Consider the following 27,935-nt stretch of genomic DNA (forward strand, 5'->3'; position numbering starts at 1 on the left):
CCAAACCACCCAGCCYYGCTTGGCAGGGCTCAGRCTTTCTGGCTGTCGGGAGAGATCCCCCTCATCCTCTCAGCTTCTCGTCCTTCTCCTTCACATCTGACTCCATGCAGCCAAAAACACCTCAAGGCACATTTGGAGAGGGAGATACTGCCAAAGCTAGCATGGAGCTGAGCTGGCCACTCCCAGGGAGCTCTCCATGCCCATCCTGGGACCCACTGGGTGTGCCCATGATTGTTGAACTCCATCCTGTCGAGCTCCACTCCCACCCACCCTTTGCAGTGTAGGATTCCCCCRAAGCACAGGGCTGCTGGGCCAAGTCTTGGTGAAACACGTCTCCTTTAATGCTTCTGAAATACAAGAGATAAAGCAATACCTAACCACAATCTGGGATCAGGGATCCATCCTGYGCCTGCTTTCCGGAGCCGAGGACCATCATGGCACCCCTCAGAGGCAGTTGGGTGTTGTGTGGGAACCAGCGCTGCTCCCCGACGCTCACCCCACAGCTTTCTGCTTCATTAACCCTTTCTTCGCTCCCTGATGGATTTTTGCATCCAGCTTCCCTGTAAAGAGGGGATTAAAGAGAAAAAGCCCACAACAAACCCTCATCACTCTTTATTTTTAAATGCTATTTGCAATGCAAATGAGCTGGAGGCAGCGAGGTCTCCTAGTTAGTGTGTTCCTGTCACATCCAATTATCCTGCTTGAGGAGCCAGGCGTTTCCAGCCGCCACGGCCTCCCTCCGCAGGCGCGACACCRGGGAGCCGGGGGCAAGCGTGTCCGACGGGCCAAGAGATGCCAGAGAGGGGGAAATTCAGCAAGCAGGAGAGTAAATTAACATCCAGCACTCGCCTGCCACTACCAGGGTTGAGAGTGATCCCTGCACTGCCTGTGGAATGCGTGCTGACATGCTCYGAGGGGATGGGGACCGTCAGCGCCGTGGCAGGGACGTGGCTCTCCAGCAAAGGCCRGGGCTGGGGACAACAAACCCTGGGCTTTGGGATCACAGTGCAGTGGGCACCCGGTGTGACGGAGACACCTGCTCCATTGCTGCCAAGTGCCAGGCTGGTGGTCTCCAAGGCCACCTGCTGCCTTTGCTGCCAGGGAGAACCTCAGTCAGTGGCTCCAGCAGACCTGGAGCAAGCACTGCCTCCCCTTGTCCTTCACAGTCTTCAGGGGCTTTGCTGCCAGYTGTGCTTTCCCACCTGGGAGAGGAGCAGGACACCAGAAACATGGGATTTTGGGCAACGCCTGCCRAAGAAGCCAGAAGCCAGGCATGGTCATGCACTACCTCAAGAAGAGTGTCCCAGTCCTCCTCTTCCTGTCTGTAAAAATGCATGGATGCTCCCACTCCCCCAGGCAAAGCCCAGCTCCCAGAGAGGCTCTGCCAGCAGCCAGCATCAGCCACTTGCTCTAATGCCACATTTCCCCAGGACTTGCCGTCCTGCTGCCCCCCTGTGTCTTCCCATCCTCTCAATGGCAGCCTCGTCCTGTACCTGTAGCTGTAAACAGGTATAGGGCAAGAGACASCACACTACGAAGCAGTTCTACTTTGCCCAAAATGTGCTGGCCACAAGAAGCAGGTGCTTCTCCAGAGAAAATCCACAGAAAATTCTCCACAGAAAATCACTGGCTCCTAATCACCCAGTGACCATCACCTCCTCTTCAAACCAAGAAAACAGCTCAACTGCAGCTCARCAAAGAGGGTTTTTGCAGGTCACCATGCCACAGATCCACCAACTGAAAYGCAGCTTGGAAATTGATCTGGGAGATCCTCCATCCTTTGGCCACCTCAGAGAAGCCTTTCCCCCACCAAAGGATGGGGAAGAAGGTCCCTCCTTGCAATGGCACCCAAGGAGGCTGAGCCAGCCCATYGGGAAGCAGCGTGTCAGACATCCCTGACTCTGACAGGAGAAGGGCAGCAAGGTCACACTCTCCCCATGCTCTGGTCCCCTAACACCACCAGTGTCACCAGGGTTGTCACATTTCACATGCCTGCCTGCTCCTCCTGGACCCCAAAAACATTGGGAGGCTCCTCTGCTCTTCCAGCTGGCAAACATCACACACCACACCGGTAACCTTTAAGGAAAGGCTAAAAATAAGGCAAAGCCCCAGGGCCTGCTGCTCTTTTCGCTCAGTGATTCAAAGCCTCTTGTCTCACACTGTGTCCTCTGCTCCTCCGCACTCTTCCAGCCGCTGGCTGTTGGAGGGAGGTTTCTAAGTGATGCTTCAGGGAAGCTTTGCCTGGATTCWAGGAAATCTCCCATGAGAAAGGCCAGGAAGCTTTGTCCTCACACGTTAAAACTATGCGGGGACCTGTTTGGGGAGAGCTGTTCTCCCAGATGTGAAACTGTGCCCATCCTTTCTACACAAACAATGACCCTGGCAGCAAAAATTGAGCCATGTTAGGGCTTTTTTCCCATCCCCATGCAGCTAGAAACAACTAATTTGCAACAGAGAAGCATCCGGATGTCATTGTGGCGAGGTCCATGCTGTTTGCTATCTGGCGAGGAAAACTGCTCTGGCTCGGCTTCCCAACAAGACAAACTGGCATTTTGTCAGGGTTTGAGCCAGGTTTCAAGGAGACCAAGGCAAGCCCAGGTGGGGATGTGAGCCGGCACGTTCCCTCTGCTCTGCTTCCAGCTGGGAGAATTAAGCTGCTGACTGCCTGGGATGCAATGCCAGCTTCCATTAAAACAGCGCCTTGCGCCAGTGAAAGGTCAAAGGCGTTCCTGCTCCTTCCCGAGGCTGTCACAAACATCACCCAGACGGAGCACGTCCCTTCCGGGAGGTGAGCACGCAGCTCCACAGCACCGCCACCCCGCTGCCATGACAGCTCCTGTTGGGATGGAGGGCAGGGAAGGCAGGGCCGGCAGCGGGAGCGGAGCGCAGGCAGCCGCCAGCACAGCCGGCTCCCTTCCAGGCTGTTAGACTGATCCTTCTCCAAGCAGGAAAGTGTCACAACACAAAGGAGACGAGGTGACAGATGGGGAGGGGACGGGCAGCACCTGCACCCGGCGAGGCAGACGCGAGGAGCTGTACAGCAGCTTCCACCCATCCTGGCTGGACAGAGGCAGAGCTGGGAGGGAAGGGGCTGCGAGAGCCACGGTGAGAGCAAGGGGAGGTGAAAACCAGGGAAAAAAGGGACGCAGCGGCTGCACCAGCACGCAAAGGCCACAAGGCTGTTCTCCCATAGCCAAGATGTTTGCATCCTAAATAACTCCTGCCTGCTCGCTGGCACTGGGAATAACCCATCCAGGGGGTGGGCTGTGCCACGAGCGAGATCTGAGCACTCGCAGCTCTCCAAGGGCTGGTCCCCATCGTCTGAACGCACCTCCCAGGTGCTGCTCCAAAAGGCAAGGAACAAACCAAATGGCTTTGCAGGAATACCCCAACACCCAGCTGTGGGAGAAAGGTGCTTCCCTAAGCAGAGAGGGAAAAAACCCTCAAAGCCAACAAAAAAATCCCTCCACCATGCTTCAAAAAGCCCTAACTATTAACCAGTCCTGAGAAACCCCAACACTCCTGAGCCCCAGGTCTAGTCCTGAGGAGCCATGTGGAAAGGAGAGAGCTCACCCAGTCRTCAGCTCTGCTGAACAAACAGCCAAGGCTCTTCCTGCTTCTGCTGCTTTTAGCCCGTCAAATTMATTTTTCACATCCCCTGCAAGTGCGTGCGGTGCCTTCCCCGGGCTGTGTGGTGGGGAGGCTGCTAATAAGGACAGAGCTGACTGCGRGCTCCCCAGCTGCCGCATCCCTCCTCCATCCCTTTTACGGCAGCGGGCAGGAATAACTGGCAGCCCGCAGAGGGGCTGGTGGCTCGTAAAAGGGACTAACGACGCTGGCAAGTGGAGCGCACACAGATGCTGCAGTGCTTCCCTGCGTGCTCTGCCAGGACATCCCATCCCATCCCACCAGCCTGCGGATGGGGAGCATCCATCTGGCCCTGCAGCTCTTGCTGCTTGAGCCCTCACCGTCCTCAGGGGCCAGGGGGTGATTYGGAACTACAGGACACGGAGATTGCCTGAATCTGCCTGGACATTGCTGCACCGACTCCTGTCCTGCAGATCAGCAGCTGACACGGACACTCTTTGACTCCTCGAGCGTTTGCAGAGACAGGAAGAGGAATGCATTTAGAAGGAAGCAACATCTGGGGAAAGGGGAACTGAAGCCAAAAAAAAATATTACAGATGTATTCGAGCTATTAAACAAACACCTCTAGATCAAAGAGCAGAGGGCAAAGGTTGGGAACTCATCTGGCAAAGGCAAGCTGGGGTGGCGAGGTGCGTTGAGGGCCCAAGGGGCATCTGGGGAAACTTTACTACTTACAGATTTTGTGTTTTCCTTTGATGGGAAACTTCACAACCATCTCCTGGGGATTAGTGCAGATAAAGACAAAGGGAGAGCCGGACTCCTGGCTCAGGTCCGGATACTGCAAAACACAGAGAGACACAGAGAGCAGAGTCAGGGAAGCTGCACAAGGACTTCTGTGGCAAGAACAGGAGTGTCTTAGCCAAGACATGGGTSCTGTGGAGGCTGCAGCAGCTCAGACTAAACCACTTTAAGAACTTTTAGCCAAAAAACTCCAAACAATTTCAGGCTTGGGTCTTATTCTGCAAGCCCCTTGCTCAGCCTCTTCCCACCGTGCCTCTGCTGRAGCTCGCTGCCTCTTCAGATCCACTCAGCCTGTGTGATCACCTTTAGCACCAACCTGTGTCCCCTTGTTTTCACACTTGATTTAGGCTGATCAGAACCCTGGGGGGCTGGCAGGGAGGCGGTCAGGGTTCTGCCATCACCAACCCACCTGTTCCCTGGGACAAGCAAGGGACAGACTTTGAGCCTGGYACATCCCCAGATTCAGTGGTCTGGGAATGTGGGTATTCCCACTAATCCCAGCTGGTCACAGACAGCACGCCAGCACCTCAACCAGAACAACCTGCCAAACCCAGACTGGAATGACCACTGGAAGGGTGGCCACCACCAGCTGACCCACCAGTGGATACATCCCCAAACGTTCCCCACAAAGCTCAGTCCCAACACAAGGATTTGAGATATGGAGAGTGYGCACTGTCCTGCTGTGGGACATGCATCCCTTGACATTCACTTAAAGGGTGAGCAGCACACCTGCTACAGCCAAGGCAATAGCTCAGAGAGATCAGCTCAGGGCTGGCTCTGTGCACAGAGTCAACAGAGGGATTTCACCACACTGAAGACATGAGGAAATTTTATAGGAAGAGAATAAACAGATTATAGAATCATAGAAGCATTTAGGCTGGAAAGGATTGTTTCTCTCATCAGCCATGTGGGGAAAAATGAGAAAAAACCCACTCCATACAGGAAGCACACCAAGATCCTGGCAGGCTGCAGTTCAGCCTCTCTGGCACTCAGAGGTGAAATGCAAAACAGTCATAAAAAATGTGTATCCCAGCTCTCAGCTCAGATCGTCCATGAGCTGCAGAGCTGGTGCTGACAGGCACTGAGGCCAGCGMATGCCACAAGGGTGCTCCAGCCCAGGAAACCCTGCTCAAACAGACTGCAGAAGTGCTTTTCCTTCCATGGGAAAACTGCCTTWTTTTTTTTCCTGCTCCCCTGCCTTCCTCGAGCAGATCTGTCAAGGCTGCTGGAGGGGACAGGATGCCCAACCAGATGGAGCTGCATGTCCTGGCAAATCCCCCATTTGTTACTAACAAATGACTCCTAGGCCGAGTGTTTGAAAAGCTCTCACCGACCTGCCAAAATGAGTTTGGATTTGCCCTGGAACAGCTGGGCATGGYGAGGGAAGCAGGGAGTGAGGGAAGTGCCAGTGGTTCAGGGAGATTTACAGAAGCCCAATTCTGGGACTGGATCAACCAGGGGAGCATTTCCAAGCCCTCTGGTTCTACAACAGCATGTAGGAACTGGGCACTGAGTAAGAGAGGTGTAGAAGCACTCAGCCACTCTGTGCAGCTCCATGCTGGGAAGGAGGAGCCACACTGACCCGCAGCTCACGCCGCTGCACTGCTGCACTGTCCTGCCCTGGACAGTTTCTTCCTTTCCATTTTTTTTTTTTGGCTGAGTCACCTCACTTGACTTGCTTCCACTGCTCCATGCCCATGCCAAGGATTTTCATTTCCCATCTGCAGGGAAGGAGGCTCTTGGAAGGTTAGGAAGAGCCAATGTGAATATCCCCAGCCAGCGCCTGGAGAGTGTGAAATGCTGGCAGTGCTTTGTCGCTCTTGGCACCACATRGGTGACTGGTGGCATCTCTGTGGCCAGAGGACCTGAGGACAGGTATGGCTTCCAAACGCCACCCAAACCTAGCCACAGAGCTGATCCGTCCCTGCTCCACCACACCACACTGCATTGCAGAGGTTCTGCTGCTGGAACACGGCTGCTTCTAAAGCCCCTCAGCCACCATCTCCCAGCTGCACCAGGACACCCCCAAACCCCTCACACCCCCTGCAGCCCCATCCAGGAAACATCTCCCCAACAGGCATCAGCAGGGAAAGCGGCAGTCAGGTTGGTTTCTCCACTGACAGCTTTCATCCAAAACCAGGATCAAGCCTTCAGCTCCAACAGTTCCAGCTCAATGTGATCCCAAGATCAAGGTTGATGCCACAGCTGTGACTTGGATTCACACTTCCACACCACAGCCTTTCATCTTCGCCCCCAGRGTGTGTTTCTTTCCTTGAGCCAAATCCCCTCATGCTCTGCATTTTAAAAAGTTTTGGTCCTTCCTCTGGCATCTCACTCCCAGGGGGCAGAGAAGTAGCCCCTCGTCCAGCTGCTACATTTAAGGTTTCCTATTGTACCTACCCCAGAGACCTCCTCTCCCATCCTGGTGAACAAAAAACTGGAATGTTCCTGCATGCTGGAGCTGAGAAAGAGCCATAACCTTTCTCTCCTGCCTGGAGCAGGACGCTCCCACGTGAGGAAGGTGAGGCTGAGCTCCCACAAGATGCTGAGGCAAGCCAACAGCCCAGTTCCCTTTTTTCCCAAGTCCCTCCCATGAGTACATTTCATTCATTCACCCCACAGAAATTTAGGGAGTTCCACTCTCAGTGGAGATGCTGCCACTAARACACCGAACAGGTTTGCCTCCACTACGTTTTTCAAAGCTGCCCAAGTTTAAGAACAAAACCCTCATTTCTTGCTGTTTCTACTGTGAAAGGTCAAGTCACACTACAGTGTGCAACACAGGAAGTTTAGGAGACAGAGAACAAATTTATTCCCAACTACTCCACCCCACAGGCGGSCAGCCCATCATCCCTTCAGCAAACCTGAGCTTGGAATAAAACCCAAAAACCTGCAGCTGGTGCAGCAGAGAGAGAGCACAAAGCACACTCTGCCACACCTGTCAGACTGGACGGGGCCTGGGGCAACCTGGTCTAGTGGAAGATGTGTTTCACCAACAGTGGAGGGGGCCAATGAAATGAAATTTAAGGTCCTAACCCAAACCAGTCCGGGATTATGTGATCCCCAGCAAAGACAATCYTCTACAGCAGTTTTTCGAATAAAAGGTCAATTCAGAGGGAAACTACRTTCCGTCTCTTCTGGAAACCAAGAATCAAACCCAGCCAGAAGTCTGATGGGAGATGTCCCTTCTTAAATTCAACAGMACTCATCATTCCCCTCTTGGAGGTGTTAATGTGACAGGCGCTGGTACTCCAGGCTTTACACTGGAAGCAACTTGGCATTTAGGAGAAGGTGRCTACAACAAACAAACACAGTTGAGAGGCCAGATTGCACCCCAAGGAGCAAAGCCACCCTCCTCAACCCTGCAGATGAGCAGGGAAGCTCGAAAGAGGGGTTATGCAATGTAACAACAGTGTGAAAAAAAATATGATTCAGCTTCCTCCCAGACCTTCTGCCACCTCGTAGCCGGCTGGCAAGGAGGCAGGTGGGAGGCCAGTGGGCTCTGTGGGCTGTCACAGCCGTCACAGCTCACCAAGAGCTGCTCCTCCCACTGCTTCACACCAGCACCCCACAGACACGCTCCACACACACAGCCACCACCCACCCACCCTGCTCATCCCATCTCTCCAGTCAGGCTTCAGCTTGCTGCTAACAGGTTTGGAGGATCCCGGCTGTGAGGAGATTAGCTAGGAGGGAAGAGAAAAGCAGATCTCAAAGCAGCTTAAGGCCTGCAGGAAGAACTCGAGGTTAAATGTAGCTGGAAAAGGGAGCTGAGTGCTGGGCTCCTCTGAAAAGTGGCCACCAGACTCGCCTRAACGCCAGAGCCAGTGCTTTGAACGTGTATTAAGTGGCTATCAGATGTCCCCAACAGCCACCCAGCTCAAGCTGCAAGCAGGGATAATCGCTAATGAATGTTCCCTACACTTTGTTTTTGCCATCCCTCGTCTCCCATCACCAGCTTGTCAGCACCAGGAATAGCAGCAGGGCTGCCAGCCTCCTGCTCCACAGCCCACAGCAAAAGAGCAAAGGAGGGGATGAGCCAGCTCAGAGCCAGCAGAGACACAAACCCACCTTCTCTGACATCTGAGAAAAAAAAAAAAAATCCTGCTATATTTTCCCCCCAACAGCAATCTGTTAAATGTTACTTTCCCCGATTTGGGTAAAGCCTGCAGCGGGATGCTGGGGCCGTGCAGACTCACCCAGCATCRCCGATACCAACACGGCATTCGGGCTCCTGTGCGCATCCCGATTCCATCTCCACAGGAGAAAAGAAACACGGAGAAGGGCCACGCTGAACCCCTGGATTGCTGCACCCCTGATGAGCTGGGCTGCCTTGACCCTGACTGCTGTGACCCGAAGGTAGGGGAATGGCAAGAGCAGCAGGGAATGGTGCTGGGGTGAAGCCAAAGCATCACTAACGAGATGAGCTCTGCTCCGGTGCATCCGAGGCAGGAACAAAGGCACGGCGTGCACGGAGCAGCGGCTCCRCACAGCACAAACCCAGCGCTCCCGGCAGCTTCCTCAGCCACCTCCGGGAGCATTCTTGCTCTTGTTAAGGCCCGGGGACACAAAGGGCTGGGAACAGTCCCGGTGTCACACACACCGGCCTGCGGAGCCCTGCAATGCAGCCCGAGCTCTGCCACGGAGCGCGGCGCAGAACTGCACGCTGGAACCTGTAGTCCTTGCCCGGGTCACTGCCACTCTCTCCATCTTACAGCTGCCGGGGGCACCAGCAGCGAGGAGGTGCTTGAGATGCTCTGCAAGGTTCACAATGGAAAAGGGTGAATCATTTTCCTGGCCTAGCTCCTCAGTGAACAACAGGGAAAACATAGCTCCTCCACCAGGACACCCGCTCCAGCCTTCGTTTCCCTGCTGCTCTCCAAGAGCTTCGGAATAAAAGAGGCAGCACTGGAAAGCAATGCTGTCTGGAAAGAATAAAAGCAAGCAGAGCCCATGTGTTGGCAAGAGAGTTCACCGTAAAATGCATTCAAAGGGGAAAAAATCATCYTGGTGGAGGCAGCGTCCCCTCCGAAAGAGTGGGGCTGCTGGAAGCAGCAGCAGCAATAAATTAACTCCCCCCAGCAGGCAGAAACACACCCTGGGCTCTTCCTGGGCGTTGGAGACATCCCTTGGCTACGTGCAAAAAGAGGAGTGGGATGCAAGGCATGCCCGGGGAGCCCAACTTCCTTCACAGCGTTTTCTTGGTGATTTGTGGGAGAGGCGGATCSGCTCTCCTTTCACGCCTCATAAGCTTCATCGCTGTCAGAGCAACGTAACAGGTAATTAACTACTAAACAGCCATTTTCTCCTCCTCTCCGGAGGGAAATTGCTCACCATCCAGCTAGAAAATGTTTCTTTAGTGGTTTGCAAGCAGGAAAAGAAAATGGGCAGTTTTTTGGGAGCGACGGGGGTGCTGTGGCCAAAGAGGGGCACTTGCAGCAATGCCTGCACACATGGATCCAGGAGAAACGATGCCATCAAGAAGGAGAGATGATGCTTATAATAACTGGATGTGGGTGCCACCGTGACAAAGCCACATCTCCTGTCACTTTTCCAAGGAGTGGTTTAGAAGCATCAGTTCCCTGTCTCTTGCTCTGACAGCAGCGGTCTCCCATCTCTTCACAAGGACATTCCCCTTGGGGAATTATCCAGGCAATTTTCCCAACACAGCCTTAACCCTGGGTGCTCCAGGGCATGTTCATCCAATGGTGACACCCAGCTGCAAACAGCAGATCGGGTTTGCCACTGCTGTGTCACCTCCTCATCAGCCCTGCAGCCCTGCAAAGCGCTTACAGAGCATCAAGCGCTTCACTCCGAGCTTTGATCCCTCTCATGACAGATTCTTGCATCACACTTCCAACTCTAAGCACGCTCCCGAGCACCATCTTTCAAGGTCACAGGCCAACCTGCCTTTGGCCCACGAAAAATGTAACATTTTCCTAAACAGAAAGCCTAAAGCAGATCCAAGTTTCTAGAAATGCCCAGTTTTCTASCTTGAGGCAGAAACGTCCAGAACATGCACCCGAGGAACACTACAAGCTGTCCTTGGCTACGGCATGGCACAGCAGAGCCACCCCACAGAGGCTGCGTTAGCAAAGGGATACAGGTCCATGCTCAATCCAAATCAACAGAACGCCAAAAGAAGGGAGAAAAGTAGGATCACAAAGAAAGCCAAACAAAAGCTGTCAGCCAAACTTTTGTTTGAAAGCCTGTCAGGTCTAGACTGCAACGTGTGAGGAAGGAACAGCTCGAAACCACAGCTGCTAATGGTTATGGACTTGGCAATCAAAATGTCTTTGTTAAAAAAAAAAAGAGAAAAAAAGTTAACTGCCTGACTATTGAGGTTACAAACCGCAGCCTTGATGCATTGTTGCAGTCAACATCCTCCCTGCTGTTCCTGAGCGCTTRCAGCTGCTGCTGGCAGCTCGTGTGCTGGCACATGCTCCCTGCRCCAGGATGCGCAAGGAATTGTGTGAGCCTGCCTTCCTTTCCCCTTCTTCCCAGCACGATGCCTGGCAGCCCTCAGCCACTCTGCCCCTCGCAGCCTGGCTGGGATGCTCCCAGACCCAGACCCAGCAGGCTGGCATCGCCGCGGGATCCTCTGCCAGCCGGGCGGATCCATCCAGTGGGTGTTCGCTGCCTCCAGCCTGGAGCCCGGCTCTCATCGTGGTGTTCCTGCACCACAGGCTGTACTTTGATTTGAAGGGCAGGGGAAGCAATTAAAACACAGTAAGTAATAACAGGACTTTGAAATGTAGATTTAAAATTCAAGCTTGCGCTGGTACGCTCCAAGCAGTCTGCCAGGGCTGCAGTCCACAGGAGACCCGCAGGACMCAGCGGTGCCAGAACAGCCACGGCATCCCCCAGCTCTCCCTGAACCTACAAGACCTACAGCCACCAACACCCTCCTGCAGCTCAAATCCCAGCCCAGGACAAACCCTGCCCATGGTAAACCCTGGAAGGGCTGGAGAAGGCCTGACAACCCATTCGGGAGAAACTGGGTGGACTTGGAAAAATATTTGGGAGAGTTGTAAGCTAAAAGAGCTGTTTGCATCCCCCCATGCCAAGGGATAGCAGGGGCAGGCCCCACCGCCCGCACCATCAGACAGAGCTGGTAYAGAGAAGGGAAAAGCCACAGGGAGRAGACRAGGGGGACCCAGGGCACCTCATGGAGCTGCACCCAGCTGGATACAGMCAGACTTCATGCAGCTTCACAAAGTGCTCTCATAATCACAGGGGCAGGACCCACAACCCAGCTGGAAAAGCCGACCTTTGGGAACCTGTGCACACCTGTGTCCCTGGCCTCACACACTGAGGCAGCTGCCTCTGCCTGTGCTGACCCTACTGCTGCTCCCCGAGGAGCTGGGACGCCAGCAGCTGCTCCCAGGATTGATCCAGCCCCCGGAATGGGCTGGGATTCTCACAGGACCAGGAAACGCATCGGAGCAACYGGTCTGTTCGGGGTTAGGAAATCGGTGACACACCAACAAAAGCTTAGGCAAGCAGAGTCCTCGGGCATTCCACATGTAGAGCAGGGGCTGCATTTGGCAGCTGACACATCCTTTGGGGTCACCATGGAAAGGGTGGGCACGGCTCAGCCCAGACAGGGAGGCGGTGGGGCACCTGACCCAGGGCTCCGGGTTAGTTTTATCTAACCCTCGGTTTCAGGATTAAATAAAACCTGAATGCTGAGAAGGCAGCAAATATCAGTGACCACATCTGAGAGAGGGAAAGGGCCCTGCCAGCTCGTGAGTAGTTTGCTGAAATGGTAGCAGAGGCGAAGTCCACAGTCATCATTAATTAAGTCATATGCTTCAGCCTTGGCTTCGCCCTCTCCCTTGGGTCTAGGAAACCAGAGGAGAGGGCAAGCAGGCCTCTATCATTCGATTTCTTTGGCATGTTAATGCATTCCTAAATTAATCATCATCAAGTGACAATCTCTCCTTCATCTTAACAGCCTGAGCAGTGGCCTGAGCAAACCTGCTGGCTTATGCAAGGCAGCTGGAGCCTCAGAAGAGCCTCTGATGAAAACCAAAGCACTTCCCATACGGAAAAACTCCTCCATCTCTTACCGCCTCTAATCCAAACCAGCTGCATTCCTGCTCTGCTCCCAGAACCACGAAGCAGGGGATTTTGTGGGGTGAGAACCCAAATTAAAGAGATGCATCACCCTGCGAGCCAGCCAAATGCCTGACACTGCTGGATCTGGCATCTGGYTACGCAGAAAAGACAAATTCAGCTCAGGAGAATGCACGGACCTGTAAAGTTCAAAGGCCTTTCGTGGGTTGCAATCATTAACAGCCACCTAGACTGCTCCAGAAGGAAAGATATCTGACCTAGCTAAAAATCCTTGACTGGGAGAGGTGCYTCAGGAATGAGAAGGCAAATATCCTGGTGGTGGAGGCGAGGAAGGCGCCAGGACAGCCCCGGCACCGCACAAACAGCCATTTGTCTCGCTCAGAGCCTGCACTGGGAAACCTTTCCTTCGGGGACAAGGCCCTCATAAAAAGTCTCTRTGCATTTATACTGTTCTTAGAAGTACACGTCAATGTCTATGTTTGTGTTTCTCCCTCTCATTAACTCCTTAGGAAAATATTCCCAGAGGGCTATTGTTCCTTTATTTGGAGATAATCTAAACAGGCACCTTCTGGAGTCTAAATATAGAAACTATCTACCCTTCTTCACTCCTATTTGAGAATTTAAAGCGAGTTCTCCGAGTCTCWTTTTTTTTTGTTGTTCTTTTCACCAGGGAGGGAAGAGGGGGCCAAGAGTTTAAACCCAAATTTCCTGAGTGGGAAAGCTGAAGCCTATTTAAATGATAGTTGCAATCTCGTGGCACAAAAATAGCTTCTACGTGTTCCCCTGCGCAGATTTAGGACACTAAGTGATCACCTAGAAATGAAAAATAAACACTTAACTCCCATCAAACATAATTAGCCAATATTTCAGCCCAGGATAATAGCTTCATCCAGATATCAGCGTGTGTGTGTCTGCACTCAAAATCAGCCAAACACACCTATCAACCACCAAAACAGCAGCAGGAAGTGCTCTTTTTCCAGTTAAATAGGCTCTCGGATCAAGGTCATTAGCAAAATGAGCATGGGCTTCAGAGCACATGGAAATGGCATCAATGTAAACACTTCCCTGCTGGCTTTAGTCTTGTGCCAAGCCCTGCCTGCCCCATCCACAGATCCCAAGTGGGCGCTGCTGAGGACACCTCCTGCAGGAAAACAAGGGCAGTTCCTTGCTCTGCTCGAGGTGTCAGTGATGTCAGCCCCGAGCAAGGAAAAGCCGTCCTGAGTGCTGGGATCTCCAAGGGGGAAAAAGCTTTCCACGTCACCTCTAGCTGAAACGTGTAACAAAGGGATCATTCTGGTCTTGAGCAGGGATTTTTGGGTGGCTGCCAGGGAGAGAAGGAAATGGGCCCAGAATGTGCTCTGAGGAGGGGCAAGATGTGCAAAGCTCAACTGGAAATCCTGAGATTTCAGAGGGATCTCCAGGCTCCAGGCAGCCAGGGCTGAGCTCAGGAAGCAGCGCCTGCTTCGGTTCCCCCTGAGCAAAGCGAGTGACATTGCACACCAGGCTGGACCCTCCTACCTGAACACAACTGCTGCTGCAGAGCAGCTTCAAACCAAAGATCACAGCTCTGAGCAGCAAAATGTGCTGTAAATAACCTGTGACTGGAAGAACTGCTTTATTTTCCATGCAGGAAAGAGACCCAGAGGAGCAGATGTAACCAGTTCACGCAATAGACAGCACAACTGGGATTAGGGCACTGATGCACCACTGATCCTAATCCCAGGGACATCCCTACTCTTCCTCTGCTCCCTGCCAGCTACAGCACTCCACATCCTGCTCTGCCATCACTTCCCACCGGATCTGCAAACATCAGTCGGGCCTCAAATGCTGCAGGGAGGGCAGAGGAAGGTAGGACTGCCCCCTCTGAGTGGTGATGAAAAGCCAGGCTTACATGTGCAGTAAAAATGTGGACAAATAACCCCTCCCAGGTCATAACGCAAGAGSTCTGGCAAGGAATGGGTCTGACTCTGCTGGGGAAGCATTGCTTAATTTTGGGGTTTTGAGTGCAAGTGTAAAAAAAATTAAATTAAATGAGGTTAATGATAGAAAAATACCAGCAGGGTGCCACAACATCTTCATTAGCAACCCGAGAGAGGATGCAAACAGCAGGGAAATTAAATCTGCAGACAGTGCTAAATAGGGAGTGGGTGACAGCAGTGAAAGGGCTGAGAGATAATAGGAGAGTCAGTGGGGACAGATCCGATTCCATAAAACCATGGAATCACACACTGGATTGGGCTGGAAGGACCTTAAAGCTCATCTCATCCCACCCTGCCATGGACAGGGACACCTTTCACTGTCCCAGCGTGCCCCAATGTCCAGCCTGGCCTTGGGCACTGCCAGGGATCCAGGGGCAGCCACAGCTGCTCTGGGCACCCTGTGCCAGGGCCTCCCCACCCTCACAAGGAACAATTCCTGCCCAGTATCCCATCCATCCCTGCCCTCTCCAGCCCTTGTCCCCAGTCCCTCTCCAGCTCTCCTGGAGCCCCTTTAGGCCCTGCAAGGGGCTCTGAGCTCTCCCTGGATCCTTYCCTTCTCCAGGTGAACAAAAACAGACCCAAGAGCAGGAAGAATCTCCCTTGCCTATGGGAACAAATGGTCATAAGAGTCAAACCAAGCTTCTGTGGCTGCCAAAAACCACTGGATCACCATCAAAACCCCATGAGCGAGCCAGGAACAATTCCATCCTCGGGAGGTACAACCTGCAAGCGAGGCATGCCCTGCACTTGTGAAATGATTTCTTCTGGAACATGCAGGAGCCTCAAACGGGAGGYGGTGAGGAGGAGAGGTGTGAGCCAAAGCACAGCGCCTGGAAAAACTCCACGGCAGCTCAGTCCCCAAGAGGTCTCTGCTCTGCATCTCCTCCCCTCACCTGCTCACACATCCCTCAAAAATATCCAATGTTTCTGCACGCCCTAAGTGGTGGAGAAGCATCGTGTTCCTTGTCTTCCCACTGAGCCACAAGGAATCTTTGCACACCAGGAAACGTCTGGCTCACAGCGCTGACGCTGCTGATAATCCCAGGCTGAAACACCCACATGAGCAACAGGAATTTCTTACTCCTGGCGAGATCCAACTCGTGCTCCTGAACTGGTGCTGCATACTTTGTCACCTTGCTGACATTTGCAATTAAATTCAGCTCAGCTTCCTTCAGATGCACTTGCTGCTCCTGAGAGCCCACGTCAGACAGTTCCTCAGAAAGCAAGTGCACAAAGGCTCGGATCTCTGGATTAAGGCTCACAAGTGAGGGAAATGAACATTGCTTAAAGAAATCCTGGGAAWAATTGACAAAACCACCATTAAAAGGCAAATTAGGAATTGTAAGCGGTTTGCAATATGGAAGYAGCAAAAAGCCAGAGAAACTCAACCTGGGAAATGCCACAGCACCGAGGAGAAAGGGAAACCTGTCACTAACAGGTTGGATAATGGTGCTCCTGGAATACTCTACCTATTGTGCCTCTGCGACCAAGCAGTGCCAGCAAACCAGCAGTGATTTCCAGGGAATGTGGCTAATTGTGAGGGTCCTCCTTGGGGAGATTAAAGCCAGTTCCCAGATCAGAGATGCTGTCACTGCCATTCTACCAACACCTGAAGAACACATCCACAAAGGAAGAGGAGGGACTGTGACAGACACAAAAGCACCTGCAAGAGATCAGGATCTATTTTCCCAACACCATTACAGACAGCAGGAGATGGACAGGAATCTCCATTGAAGCCCAAACTGCAAATTAGTGGATGCTACAAAAGAAAATCCCTGCACAGGCCTCRGTGTCCCTTCCTCTCTCTCCCAAGGCTTTTTCCCATACAAGGCCAAACACTCCTGCACATTTCATGGTATTCCAGTCCCAAAGCTCCCTCTGCTGCTCATATTCCAACTTTTCTGCCTTTCTCCTGAGACTAGGAGACTCAACCTCACCAGAAGCACACTCTCTGTCTTTCCAGGCACCTCTCCCTGCTAAAAACCTCAMAGGGCTTGGGAAAGCCAGAGGAGCATCTCCTGAGAAAGAGCCCCAGCTGCTGCTGCCTCTCCAGCTCTTCACAGTAAGATCATCCTGGCAGACTCCCTCCCACAGAATCCATCGATTCCACCTCACAAGATGGTCATGGTTCACTACCAAGCCCTGCATGGTTTGGTGATGCCCACCAGACAAAACCTGACATGCACAAGGGGCAGTGAACAGTGATGAAATGGGATCAGGAACAGTGCTTGGTGCTAAGTACAGGTTTATAAACCCATAAAACACACCCCAAGGAAAGCTCCTGCTCCAGATTCTGGGCATGGAGTCAGTCACAGCATCAGACTCAGGCCTCAGGAGGGCTCTAACCCAACCTCCCAAACAAAGCAGGGCCAAGACTGAATTCAGGTGAGGTTGCTCWCACCTTTGTCCTCTTGGGTCTTGAAAATCTTCCCAGGTGCAGTCTGTCCAGCCTCTTGGGCAATCCTGCTCCACTGCTGGGCCATCCTCATGGTAATTTGTGTCCTTAAGCCACACTGAGCCCTTACCTTTAAATTTATGTCAACACAGAGCCTGGCTCTGTCTCCCAACATTCTCCTTGCAGCAAGTGGAAGATCTCCCTGTCTCCTGCCTCTCCTCATAGGGCTCCAGCCCCCATTCATCCTTGTGGTCTCCATGGGATTCACTCTGGTTTATCAACAATTTCAGGGTGACCCAAGTATTCCACGCGCGGTTTAATCAATGCAAAGAGGAACAATCACTACTGCTGGCTATGACTCCTCATGGATTCATATCTGTTCCAGGACAKCAGGTTCATAGGTACTCTCCCCTCTAACTGTTGGATCCCAGAAGGTCATCAGCTTAGTCAAGGATGAATTTATCCACAAGTCAATCCACACTAGCTGTCCCTAATGTCCTCCTTCTCCCCCATGTGCCCAAAACTGGCTTCCAAGAGCAATCTCTCAATGAGGTTCCCAGAGACCAAAGTGAAGCTGACTGACCTCAAGTATCCAGATCATCCTTCCCTTCCCTTCCCTTCCCTTCCCTTCCCTTCCCTTCCCTTCCCTTCCCTTCCCTTCCCTTCCCTTCCCTTCCCTTCCCTTCCCAAGGTGCATCAGTCACCAGGGTCTCTCCCGGTTCCTATAACCACCCCAAGGCAGGAGCAGCCTCACAAGGCCACCTTGAGAGCCAACACTCTCAGCACATCTGGACACACACCATCACCACCCATGGACTCAGGTGCTTCGAGATTTCTCAAGAGACTCCTGATTCCTGCCTTGCTTCACTACAGGCAGTCTTGTGGCTCTTCTGTCCGTGCTCCCTGGTGRGAGAGAGCTCACCTCCTCCAGGTCCCTCAATGCCCTAATCAGGGCACAACACGCACCAGTCAGGCCAGTATGATGCCACYAGTGAGGCCACTGTGACCTCCAGCTCCTGGAAGAAGCAGCAGGCAGATGCAGCATGGGCCCAGCCACCCTCCCCTACACCAGGGCAATCAATGCCGCTGGCACCACGGGGCAGACACGAGGTCCCATGGCACAGCACCAGCACTGCTGCAGGGTTTTCCACATTTCCACACTGTCCCGAGTTCCCAGGCCCCCTCTGCCACAMAAATCCCTGCAATAACTTGTGTCTTCTCTCAACAMAATCCAAAATTTCCACTCAATGTGTTCTCCACCACCTTCAAAACCCACTGGTGAAYGCAAGCTCCAAAAGGTTCATTTCTGTACTCACCTGCTCCTGAAACTGCTCTTGTGATAAACAATCAGTCACGTCCACACAGCCCAGGAGGCATCCTGAGGGATAATCACTTGGAAATTCCACATCTGCACCAAAAGAAACATCTCTTCAGGGAGCCCACAAYCCCACACACAGCTGGGGTGTTCCAGTCCCCAGGTGCCCTTCCCTCTCCTCCAGACACCTCTGCTTTTTGAGGCACAAGAACCCATACAGCAATTTTAACACCCTTTTTGTGCCGTTTGCAGGTCAGGATCTTCCCCATGAAGGACTAAGGCTGGGAAATTTAGTTTTRTATATAGCTTTCTCTGCTTCTGACAAGGATGCAGACAGAATGAAGAGAATTTCCAGACCAGAAGGTTAAAAGCAAAGCAGCAATAAGTGCTCAGAGAGGGATTTTTGACACTGCTCATTATGTGGTTCAGTGTACCAAATCACTGCAAGATCCAAGGAGAGGAGKTCACCTTTCCGGAGCAGCATTCTGTAGGTGGCCTCCAGCTCAGAGATTTCTTGAGGGGAAGGTCTTTTGGCAGTGGCTGCAATCCATAACCTCCCCCGATGAGATGTGTACCAGGTCCTGCCCTCCACCCTAAAGAACAGAGGARAATTTAGGACTAAAATTCCAACAGAAATCACCCACATGGACAGACTTTTTTTCACTCTAGCATATCCAATTTCTGCTGCTAAGCTTTGCCCCGATTTATCCCAACTCAAGCAATGCATAATGACCACAAGGAAAAGCTGAGATAGGCAAAAAATAATGTCACAAATAAAGCAGAGCATGTCCTCAGGGCTTCAGAGGACATCAATCCCCAGCAGGGCCAGCAGAACACGTGTGCAGGACAATCTGCTCACAAAATTCCCTCACAAGCTCCCAAAGTCACAGGGAGCAATCAAGGCAGCAATAAGGGATCGGGTATCTGCAAGGAGCAGCTGTCTGGAGCTCCTGGAATTCTGCAGCTGTCCCACAGTGCCTGGAGCACCCTCAGAACACCTGGATGCAGAATCTGGGCACACCAAGATTTACAGCATCTTTAGCTTGGGAAGTGAAAAAGCTCTCCTCTCCAAAACGAGAAACGTGGTGAAGAGGAAAAAAAAGGCTAAAGAAGATTCTWTGTTCACTATTAACAGTAGGAGCTTCTTCTTGTAATTGAAGTCCCAGCCCAGAGAGGGAAGGTAGTGGCAAGGGTTGGGTTTCTTTTAAACGAAGTCGGGTGCCACTGTTGCCTTCTTTATGCTGAATAAAAACCCAGAAGAATGTATTTCAAGTGATTACCTTCTTTGCTTTTCCAATTCCACAAAGGAACACCTCAACTATAACAGAGAAATCTCTGCCTCTCTCTGCATTCACCCACTGTGAAGAACCTTGACTCTTCCAGGTTAGGTACTGTCCCAAAAAATTAGATTCTCCAACTCCTCAACCCATCACTCCACTGGAAGAGGAAGCACAGCTTCACAGGTGTCAGTCATTGCACAGAGATCCTCTGAGGAACACAGCTCCCCACCTCCCCTGTGCAGCAGGAGCTGCCTGGGATCCCTTCACCTTTTGATTCCTCTCACRAGCAAGGAAGCCCAAGGCTGGTGCAGGCTGAGGCACCAACCATCATCTGAGATCTCCTGCAGCTCTCGGTCCTGGATCCGCAGCCTGCTCCGCTCCGAGCCACACTCGTTCCCAGCCTCCATGGAATGAAGGGTTTTCCTTTGCGGGAGCAAACCAGTTTGGTCCACCCACTCGAGAGCGTTCAAAAGGAACGTAGAAAAGGTTAGCACCCCTTCAGAATAATGTGTACCACGTGCAAGTCCTATTTGAAGTTTTCCTTCATTACCCTCACGCCCTTTGGAAAATGGGAATCTGGCAGAAAAGGCTTCATAAAATAGAGCTGAGAGGGTGACACAGCCTTCAGCTGCCAGAAACTCTTCTGCATTCCTGAAAAGGAGGCAGGAGGCTAAAATTCCAATAAAGCAACCCACCAGGAGCAGAGAATTGGCAGGGCATTGGCAAACCTTCCCTGTCCCAAACTGAGATGGCCAGTGAGGGACACGGGGGAGGAAGGCGGGGGTGAGAAACAAGGGGRAAAACAGGGAATGGCTTCCCACTGGTAGAGGGCAGGGTTAGATTCAATATTAGGGAGAAATTCTTTACTGGGAGAGTTGTGAGATGATGAAACAAGTTGTCTACAAGAAGTCACCCCATCTCTTAAAGCATTCTTGGCCAAGTTGGACGGTGCTTGGAGTAAAGTGGGATAGTGGAAGGTGCCCCTGCCCATGGCAGGGGATGGAATGAGATGGGCTTTAAAGGCCCTTTCAACTCAAACCATCCTGTGATCCTTTGGCACACTACAGATGTCCTGGAATTGACAATTCTTAAACTAAACTCTCCCAAAATTACTACTCTGGAATAAACCACTGAAGCCCCACTGACCAAAGGAGCAGGCTGCTGGAGACGGGGATTCACCAAAAGCCCAGAGTTCGGTGCCATCTGTGTCCCAGGGCTCCCAGCTGGCTCATTCAGTGCACCACAGTTGATGGCTTCAATGGTTTCATCCAACCTGCAAGCGAAAATGAGAGTTGTAAACAATCCCTACCTCAGCCTCTCCCCACACAAACACCCTGACCCAAAGCGTTTTTCCCCCATCCCCCCCAACTAAATGATTTCCTTGCTCGGTCTGATTTCCAATTTGAGCAGTCCCTGCTCGCTACTGTAGAAACTCAGCTTGGTGTGAATTTCAGCTGAATTGGTTGTGTTGAGACAGGCCTTCTGCAACGCCTCTTTCCCAGGCAGCTTTCACAGGCATGTCAGACCACTCTCCACAAGGATTTGCACCTCCCTGCTCTCRGGCACGCTGCCAGCCCTCACTCACTTGCTGTGGTACTCAGCCATGCTGTTGTCTTCCTCCAGGATCTGCCTGCCAGCGAAGTCAATGGTGATTTTCTTGGCAAGCCGAGAGGCGTGGCGCAGCTCCCGCAGCTCCTGCTCCCTCTTCTGGAGCGCTTCCCTTTCCTGCTTCGACAGCCACTGGTTGGAGTCCGTGGCAAAGTAATCCGACTCGTCATCGATGACCTGGGTCCGACGCACGCTGCGAGAGAAACCCCCACGGGAGAAGATGAGCACAGTGGCACCGTGGCAGGGCCCCAAACCCACTCTCCAAGCTGCTCCTTTCCCATCTCCCTGAAAAGCTGGACTGTCAGGGACACAAAGAAAGGACATCCAAACGGGATCCATTGCAGAGACTCACTCTTGTCACACCAAATGCCATCATTAAGGTGTCTGGGGCCGCAGTCTGGGTTTCAGAAAGAATTCTCAATGTTTCTGCTAGACACCTCACCTGCCAGGGCATGGCACTTATGCTGCTAGTGACAGTCTCCCACCTGGTACCTTACCTYGTCCTGTCAAATTCCAACAACTTGTCTTTGTGCTTCACAGCCATCTCCAGGCCTGCTTTGAGTTTCGCTTCCTGGCGAGGCARCAAGCCTTTACTTATGGCATCCAAATTCCCTGAACTTTCAGCGCCTGGGACACAAAAGAAACCACAGCTCAGCAGACAGTCAGTTAAAGCCCTCTGGATGGGCCAGGCTGCAGAAATGCCCCCTAAACCAAATGCCATCCCAGGAGCTAAAAGCAGAGCTTTGCAGCAATATCAGCATCTTTCCAAGGAGGTTGAAGCCACAATTTTCCCTCAAGCCCATTTCACAGACTCCTTCTCCAAAAAGGAGGAATCATTTAAATATCACAGTGACAAAATCTGGATAGAGTTTAGGGAGAAGCTCTTGGTCTTTGGCTCTCCTACACCCCTCCCTAACAATCGGGACAGTCAAAATTCCTCCCATCACCAACCACAGGCCTTCAGTTATAGAATGGTTTGGGTTAAAAAGGACCTTAAATGGCTCCTCTCATTCCACCCACTGCCATGGCAGGAACACCTTCCAWGGCCCCAGTGTGCTCCAAGCCCTGTCCAGCCTGGCCTTGGGCACTGCCAGGGATCCAGGGGCAGCCACAGCTGCTCTGGGCACCCTGTGCCAGGGCCTCCCCACCCTCACAGRGAAAGATTTCTTCCCAATATCCAATCTAAATTTCTCCTCTTTTAGCTTACAACCATTCCTTCTCATCCTATCACTATGTGACCATTTAAGCAGTCCCTTTCCTCCTTTTCCTTTTGTTCCTTTAGGCGCTGGGAGGGCTTCCAAGGTCTGGAGGTTTTCTTCTCCAACAACAGCCATGGCTTTTTAGGAGTCCCCTCCTAAAAGCAAACCCTCCCCACATGTTGTTACCCCCATAAGGAGCCTCTTGCCCAGGACAGATTCCAGGGAGACCCAGAGCCTTCCACCTTCTTCTGTTTACACCTCCCACAGACAATATCCTATCCTGGCCCATCATTCCAGGTTCCCCGAACCAGCTGTTCCAGGGGTGGAGAAATCTGTTCCCAGCAAATGCTCTTCCTTCTCACCCCTCCTGAAAAGGGGCCCAAACACAACCAACCAAACAGGGAACAATAAAAAAAAAAAACCACAAAAAGTTTGAACCACAGTCACAATGGAACAAACCAGTGTATTTCACCAAACTGGGAAACACCTTCATTCCAGGAAAACAATCGCTTGTCTTTCCCTGCGGTTGCTGATCCACAATTTTTATTCCCAAGACAACAGCAAACCACATTCCAGCTTTTACCTACACGGGTAACAAAGCAAGAGCTGGAAGGGGCAGGAGGGAAGAGAGATAAAGCAGGTAAGAGAAGAGATCGTGAAGCACACCAGGATCTGTATGGGAAGGATGGAACAACCTGGCTCCATGACCASCTGGTGCGCTCAAGAACTTCCGTCATCTTTCCATCTCCATAGCTCCAAGGAGAAGCCCAGACCTGGAGTAAATATTTCCCCAGTTCCTCAGCAAAGTGTATCTTCTAACCAAGAACACCATGACCTTGGCTGTAGTTCAGCTAAACTCAAACATCCTCACAATGCACAGGTCTTCCCTGGGACATTGGGTATTATTTCCTCTTGCTTTCCTTGGCTCTGTTCCTATTTTTAGCTCCCAACATAAGTGTGAGACAAGAAGAGCCATTAGGAAAAATTAACCATCACCTCTCTAAGCCCAGCAAATCAGACAGCAGCACTTCATCTTCCCCAGTACACATTCCACAGGAGACTTATCCTCATTTTCAAGGACTGCCACAATGTCCCGGTTCATGTTATTGATTCTGGAATGCCCAACGAGCAGCCTCGGGGCCTCAGGGGAAGGACACCACACGCTGCCATCTGACACTTGCCCTCGTCACCTCTGCTGAAGCCCAGGAACGCTGCTGAGGGCTTGCAGGAGGACCCAAGGAGCCAATTTACAATCCATCCCTCTAATGCCCAACACAGACAAGGGGCAACAGTGAGGGCAAGAGGTTCAGTGAAGTCTGACATAGCGCACACAACTTTGGAGTCATTCAGTTCCAGGTATGGAATTGCTCCTGACCTGCCATGAGTTTCTTCAGCAGCTTCTGGCTCTTGTTGGAGTCCCGCTGAAGAATGTCCTGCTCTTCTTTAGTGCACACCTGAGGAAAAGGAGGAAATAAAGACTTGGGAAGGACATCACATGGGAAGGCTGTCACAGCTTGACCAGTTTCAGAGCCCTGGACAACAGATCAGGCAGTTTAAAGTGGCAGTGACAGTCCACACCTCTTTCTCTTCCCCACTGACATGGGGAGAATACTGGAAGCTCATTCTTTACTAGAAGAGAAACGTAGTTTGGTTTTTCCCTGTTCTGTGGGTGGACATGTTGCTGGCTGAGCTCTAAGTATGAGAGATGAGCTCAGAACCATCCGAGGCAGAACCACAACCCTTAACTCAGAGGTTTTTTCTCCTTCTTGGCCACTGGGAGTTACACTCATCTTGCAAAATAGCAAGCAATCTGCTTTAAAACATTTTGYTCTACCTAACCAGTATTTTCCTCTCACATGAAGAGAAATTTCCTCTCACCTGCCATCAATAACTTGCCCCCTTTCTCCCAAAGGTGCCCTTTGAACTGAATCCAGGTGTAACAGCTATCCCAAAGGATCCATATTGCACAACTGTTGAAGGGAAGGCAGGATGCTGCTCCTGACAAGGCAACCAGGGTTGTGCCCAGCATGGGGCTGAGGCCTTGCAGAGATTTTGGACACTGATGTGACACACAGGAGACTGGCAGAAACCAAACTCCAAAGCCATGTCAGTTATGAGAGAAACCTCCTAAGAGGTTCTTTCCTTCCCTGCTTTAGAGCTCTGGAAGAAGACCTTATACCAAAAGGGCAAATTCAGGCAACTCCTGCAGGACCAAACAGAGCAGCAATGCCCTGTCACTCACCAGGGCCCCACAGAACAGGCAGGGCCCGGAGCCCTCCTGCTCGCACACGATGCGCCCGCACTCCAGGCAGTTGTTGATGAGCTTGTGCTTCTGGCCCAGGCACTCGCAGGCGTGGCGGCCTGGGATGAGCACAGCCAGCCTGTCCTGCCCCTCCCTCGTGTACAGGCTGACGTACTTGGGCTTCTTCTTAGAGGAAATGCTACTGCTGCCCACTCCGCTGCTGCTCTCTTGGGCCTAGGAAGGGAAAAACAAACAAACAAACAAACAAACAAACTGTGCTCCCAGCACAGCACTGGCAGCTGAGAGCGAGGGCTGACCCCTGGGCAGGGAGGCTCAGACAAGTGTTGTTCTGCCTCACCGGAATGAAACTTGGACCAGACCCCAGACTGAGAGGAAAGACAAGCTCAGCCTTGCCAGAAAAGCTCCAAGGAATCCAAACAAAGCARGGACACAAGGATGCACTCAAAGTTSGYTGCCCACACCATCTGGAGCTGCTGGGATTCGGGCGGCCAGCACTGCCGTCCGTGCTCCTCACTGCTCCCAACAGCAGCTTAGCTGCTCCCAAGCTCATTTCCAAGGATTATTTAGACTCCTTGTTTGTAGCTGTGCACCCTGTGTGTGCCCCTCCCCAGACACAGCCGGTGCTGGCTGCAGGGACACCGCATTCACAGCCATGGCACCTCCCAGCAGCTTTCCCACCCYGCACAGCCACCTCAGAGGTTTTCAACGCACGAAGGTTCAAGTGTTGAGCTGCAAAATAAATTCTGCTCCTCCTTCCATGATCTGGCTCCAGTGATTTCATGATTCACCTCTGACTTGCAATCCGATTTAGTGACAAGTGGATGCAGCTTTCCAGTCCCCCCAGTAAAGCCCAACCAGTTTTAGTGCCACTGCCAGATCCAAACACTRCCACCACAAAAAAMCCCAAAAACAAGATAAAGTGATTTTTGCAGATATTTYTCACTCTTTTTMAAAAAWTTTAATTAAGTTAGAAGRTAACTACAAGGAAGTGGAACATCACTGTCYATTTTCAATTCTCCAGTTCAAAAATGTGGCATTTCATCCTACAAACACTTTTACAAATGCTTTCAGYCTTTGCAGCCTCCCTGCTTCAGGAAGTTCCATTTAAAAACATTAATGCAACTTCCACTCCTTACTCAGGAATAGCAGCATTTCTCAGGTTCTAGTGTTTCAATGYTCTTATTCCACAGTTTCTTTCTGAAATAATTCAGCTGCCAATTAAAGCTTCAATCAGTGTGACTGGGAAGGTTGAAACACAGCAGGAAAGGATGTTCTACCCACTTGGTGGCTTCAACTCCCCACTGTCACATCTGATTTAAAGAAATCCCTTTTATTCTTAATTACAGCCTCAACTTCCTTCACCTRCCCTGCTCTCAGGCTTTTTGGGGAGAGAAAAATCCATGCCAGTATATTTGCTCCCTGATGATTACTTTACTCCCAGTTACAGACACAAACTTTCTCCCCAGCCTGGATATCATAGAAACATGAAAATATTTAGCTTGGAGAAGCTGAGACACTCTCTCTGACTCCATCACTGACTCCACCTGCATAGCCCATTCCAGTACCTGACCACCCTTTCCATGAAAACCTTTTCCCTCAACAGACAACCTAAACTTCCCCTGGCACAGTTGAGGCTATTCCCTCTCATCCTGCTCCCAGGGAAAAAAAGATCCTGATCCCCACCAAGCTCCACCCTCCTGTCAGGGACTTGTGGAGAGCCAGAAAGTCCCCCCTGAGCCTCATTTTCTCCAGGCTGAGCTCCTCAGCTCCCTCAGCTACTCACAGTGTTCCAGACCCACCCTCAGCTCTGTTCCCCTCTCTGGACCCGCTCCAGCACCTTGCTGCCTTTCTTGTGAAGGCCCCAAAACTGCCCCCAGGATCTGAGGCCAATCTGACATGTCCTGGACACTCATTTCCACGTTCCAGTCCCATCTTTCCTGCTGGCTGACATTCCCTTTCTGGAGACCCCAGGTTCCACACCTTCCCAGTGACTCCCAGCCTCCCTGGCACCCTGCCCCCCTCACCTTGGCCAGGTCCAGAGGAGTTTTCACCTCCTCACTGTGAGCACTGGGCTCGGCGTACGCCGACATCTCCTGCTTGTTCCGCCCTTTGCGTTTCCCCTTCTTGCCTTGGTCCCCGGCCCGTGGTGCTCCCGGAGCCTCTGGCAGTGTAGCAAACACACAGACRTTGTGTGAGCAACAGAAAAACATCCCTGGGCTCTGCTTGGGGACTGAAAATGGGCTTTATGCTGTCCCGACAATCAGGAATGGGACCAGTATCCACACAGGGATTCACGGCACGGAATTGTTTGTAAGCACAATAACCAAGTTCATTTGAGAGTTTTCAGCTCTGCACCACTCACCATCCTTTTTCCGATACGCAGGGAAAGGCTCAGAGGGTGGCTGGGCAGATTTCTTCCACCTGGCCAGCAGTTCTTCCACAAACCAGCTCTTCTTCCCGTCCGTGCCCTGAACCAGGTCCACAACGTACTCACGGATCTCATCCTCGTTTGTGATTGACAAGATGTACCTGCCAGGGGGCAGAAAGGATAAAAACGGGTGAGGGGCTGGTGTTGCGAGGTTTAATCGAGGGGTCTCATCGGACAGGTGTGTCGTTTATCCTCAGCTGTGTCATTTATCCCTCCTTTCTGCGTCAGGATTCTGTGGAGATTTCTGTCAGACCGCGGCAGGAGGTGGAACGAGACGAGCTTTAAAGTCCCTCCCAGCCCAGAGCACTTTGTGATTCTCTGACCCCACAACCCTCCCGTCCCCAAATCTCCACCCGAGKGACAACCCTGAGCTCAGATTCCTGACAGCTGCTCTGACACACCCTACTTCCTCCGCGCTGGGCCGAGAGATCCCCGCGACCCGTGCCAGAGGGCAGGAGGGCCCCGCCCGGCCCCGACCCGGCTCACCTCACCACCTCCTCGCCCACGTCCAGCCCGAAGTCCCCGCGGAGGTGCTGGACGCACCAGGCCAGGAGCGCGCTGGGCGCCGCCATCTTCAGCGGGGGACGGGAAACGGCGGCGCACCGCCCGACACCCTCCGCTTTCCTTCCCTGCACCCCCCCGGCAACGCGGCCGCGGCGCCACCGTTCCGGGACCGATTCATACCGTCCGGGAATGGTTGGGGTTGGAAAGGATCGTAGATCCCATCCCATCCCATTCCAGCCCCGCGCCCGGGAATGGTTGTGTTAGGAGTTGGAAGAGACCGTAGATCCCATCCCATTCCAGCCCCACCCCCGGGAATGGTTGGGGTTGGAAGCGACCGTAGATCCCATCCCACCGGGAATGGCAGGGCTTACGAAAGGACCATAGACCCCATCCCATCCCAGCGTCCGGGAATGGCTGGGGTTGGAAGGGACCGTAAATCCCATCCCATCCCATCCCCGCACCCAGGAATGGTTGAGCTTGAAAAGGACCGTAAATC

General features: G+C 52.3%; 1 protein-coding gene across 1 annotated transcript; it reads right to left on the reverse strand.

Annotated features, from left to right (window-relative positions):
- Window positions 1-319: 319 nt before the first annotated feature.
- On the reverse strand, window positions 320-27,935 carry TRIP4 (thyroid hormone receptor interactor 4). The gene is made up of 13 exons (XM_057380510.1): window positions 27,422-27,935; window positions 26,870-27,036; window positions 26,532-26,668; window positions 24,487-24,720; window positions 23,620-23,698; window positions 21,543-21,672; window positions 21,023-21,238; window positions 20,584-20,710; window positions 19,705-19,892; window positions 18,626-18,750; window positions 18,159-18,250; window positions 4,324-4,426; window positions 320-560 (listed from the first exon to the last, which is right to left on the reverse strand). The coding sequence occupies exons 1-13, from the start codon at window positions 27,664-27,666 to the stop codon at window positions 493-495; spliced, it is 1,911 nt and encodes a 636-aa protein (XP_057236493.1). The 5' UTR covers window positions 27,667-27,935; the 3' UTR covers window positions 320-492.

This window comes from Malurus melanocephalus, unplaced genomic scaffold, assembly GCF_030028575.1.
Source record: "Malurus melanocephalus ecotype Western Australia unplaced genomic scaffold, MMel_1.1 scaffold_457, whole genome shotgun sequence".
Classification (NCBI taxonomy): Eukaryota; Metazoa; Chordata; class Aves; order Passeriformes; family Maluridae; genus Malurus; species Malurus melanocephalus.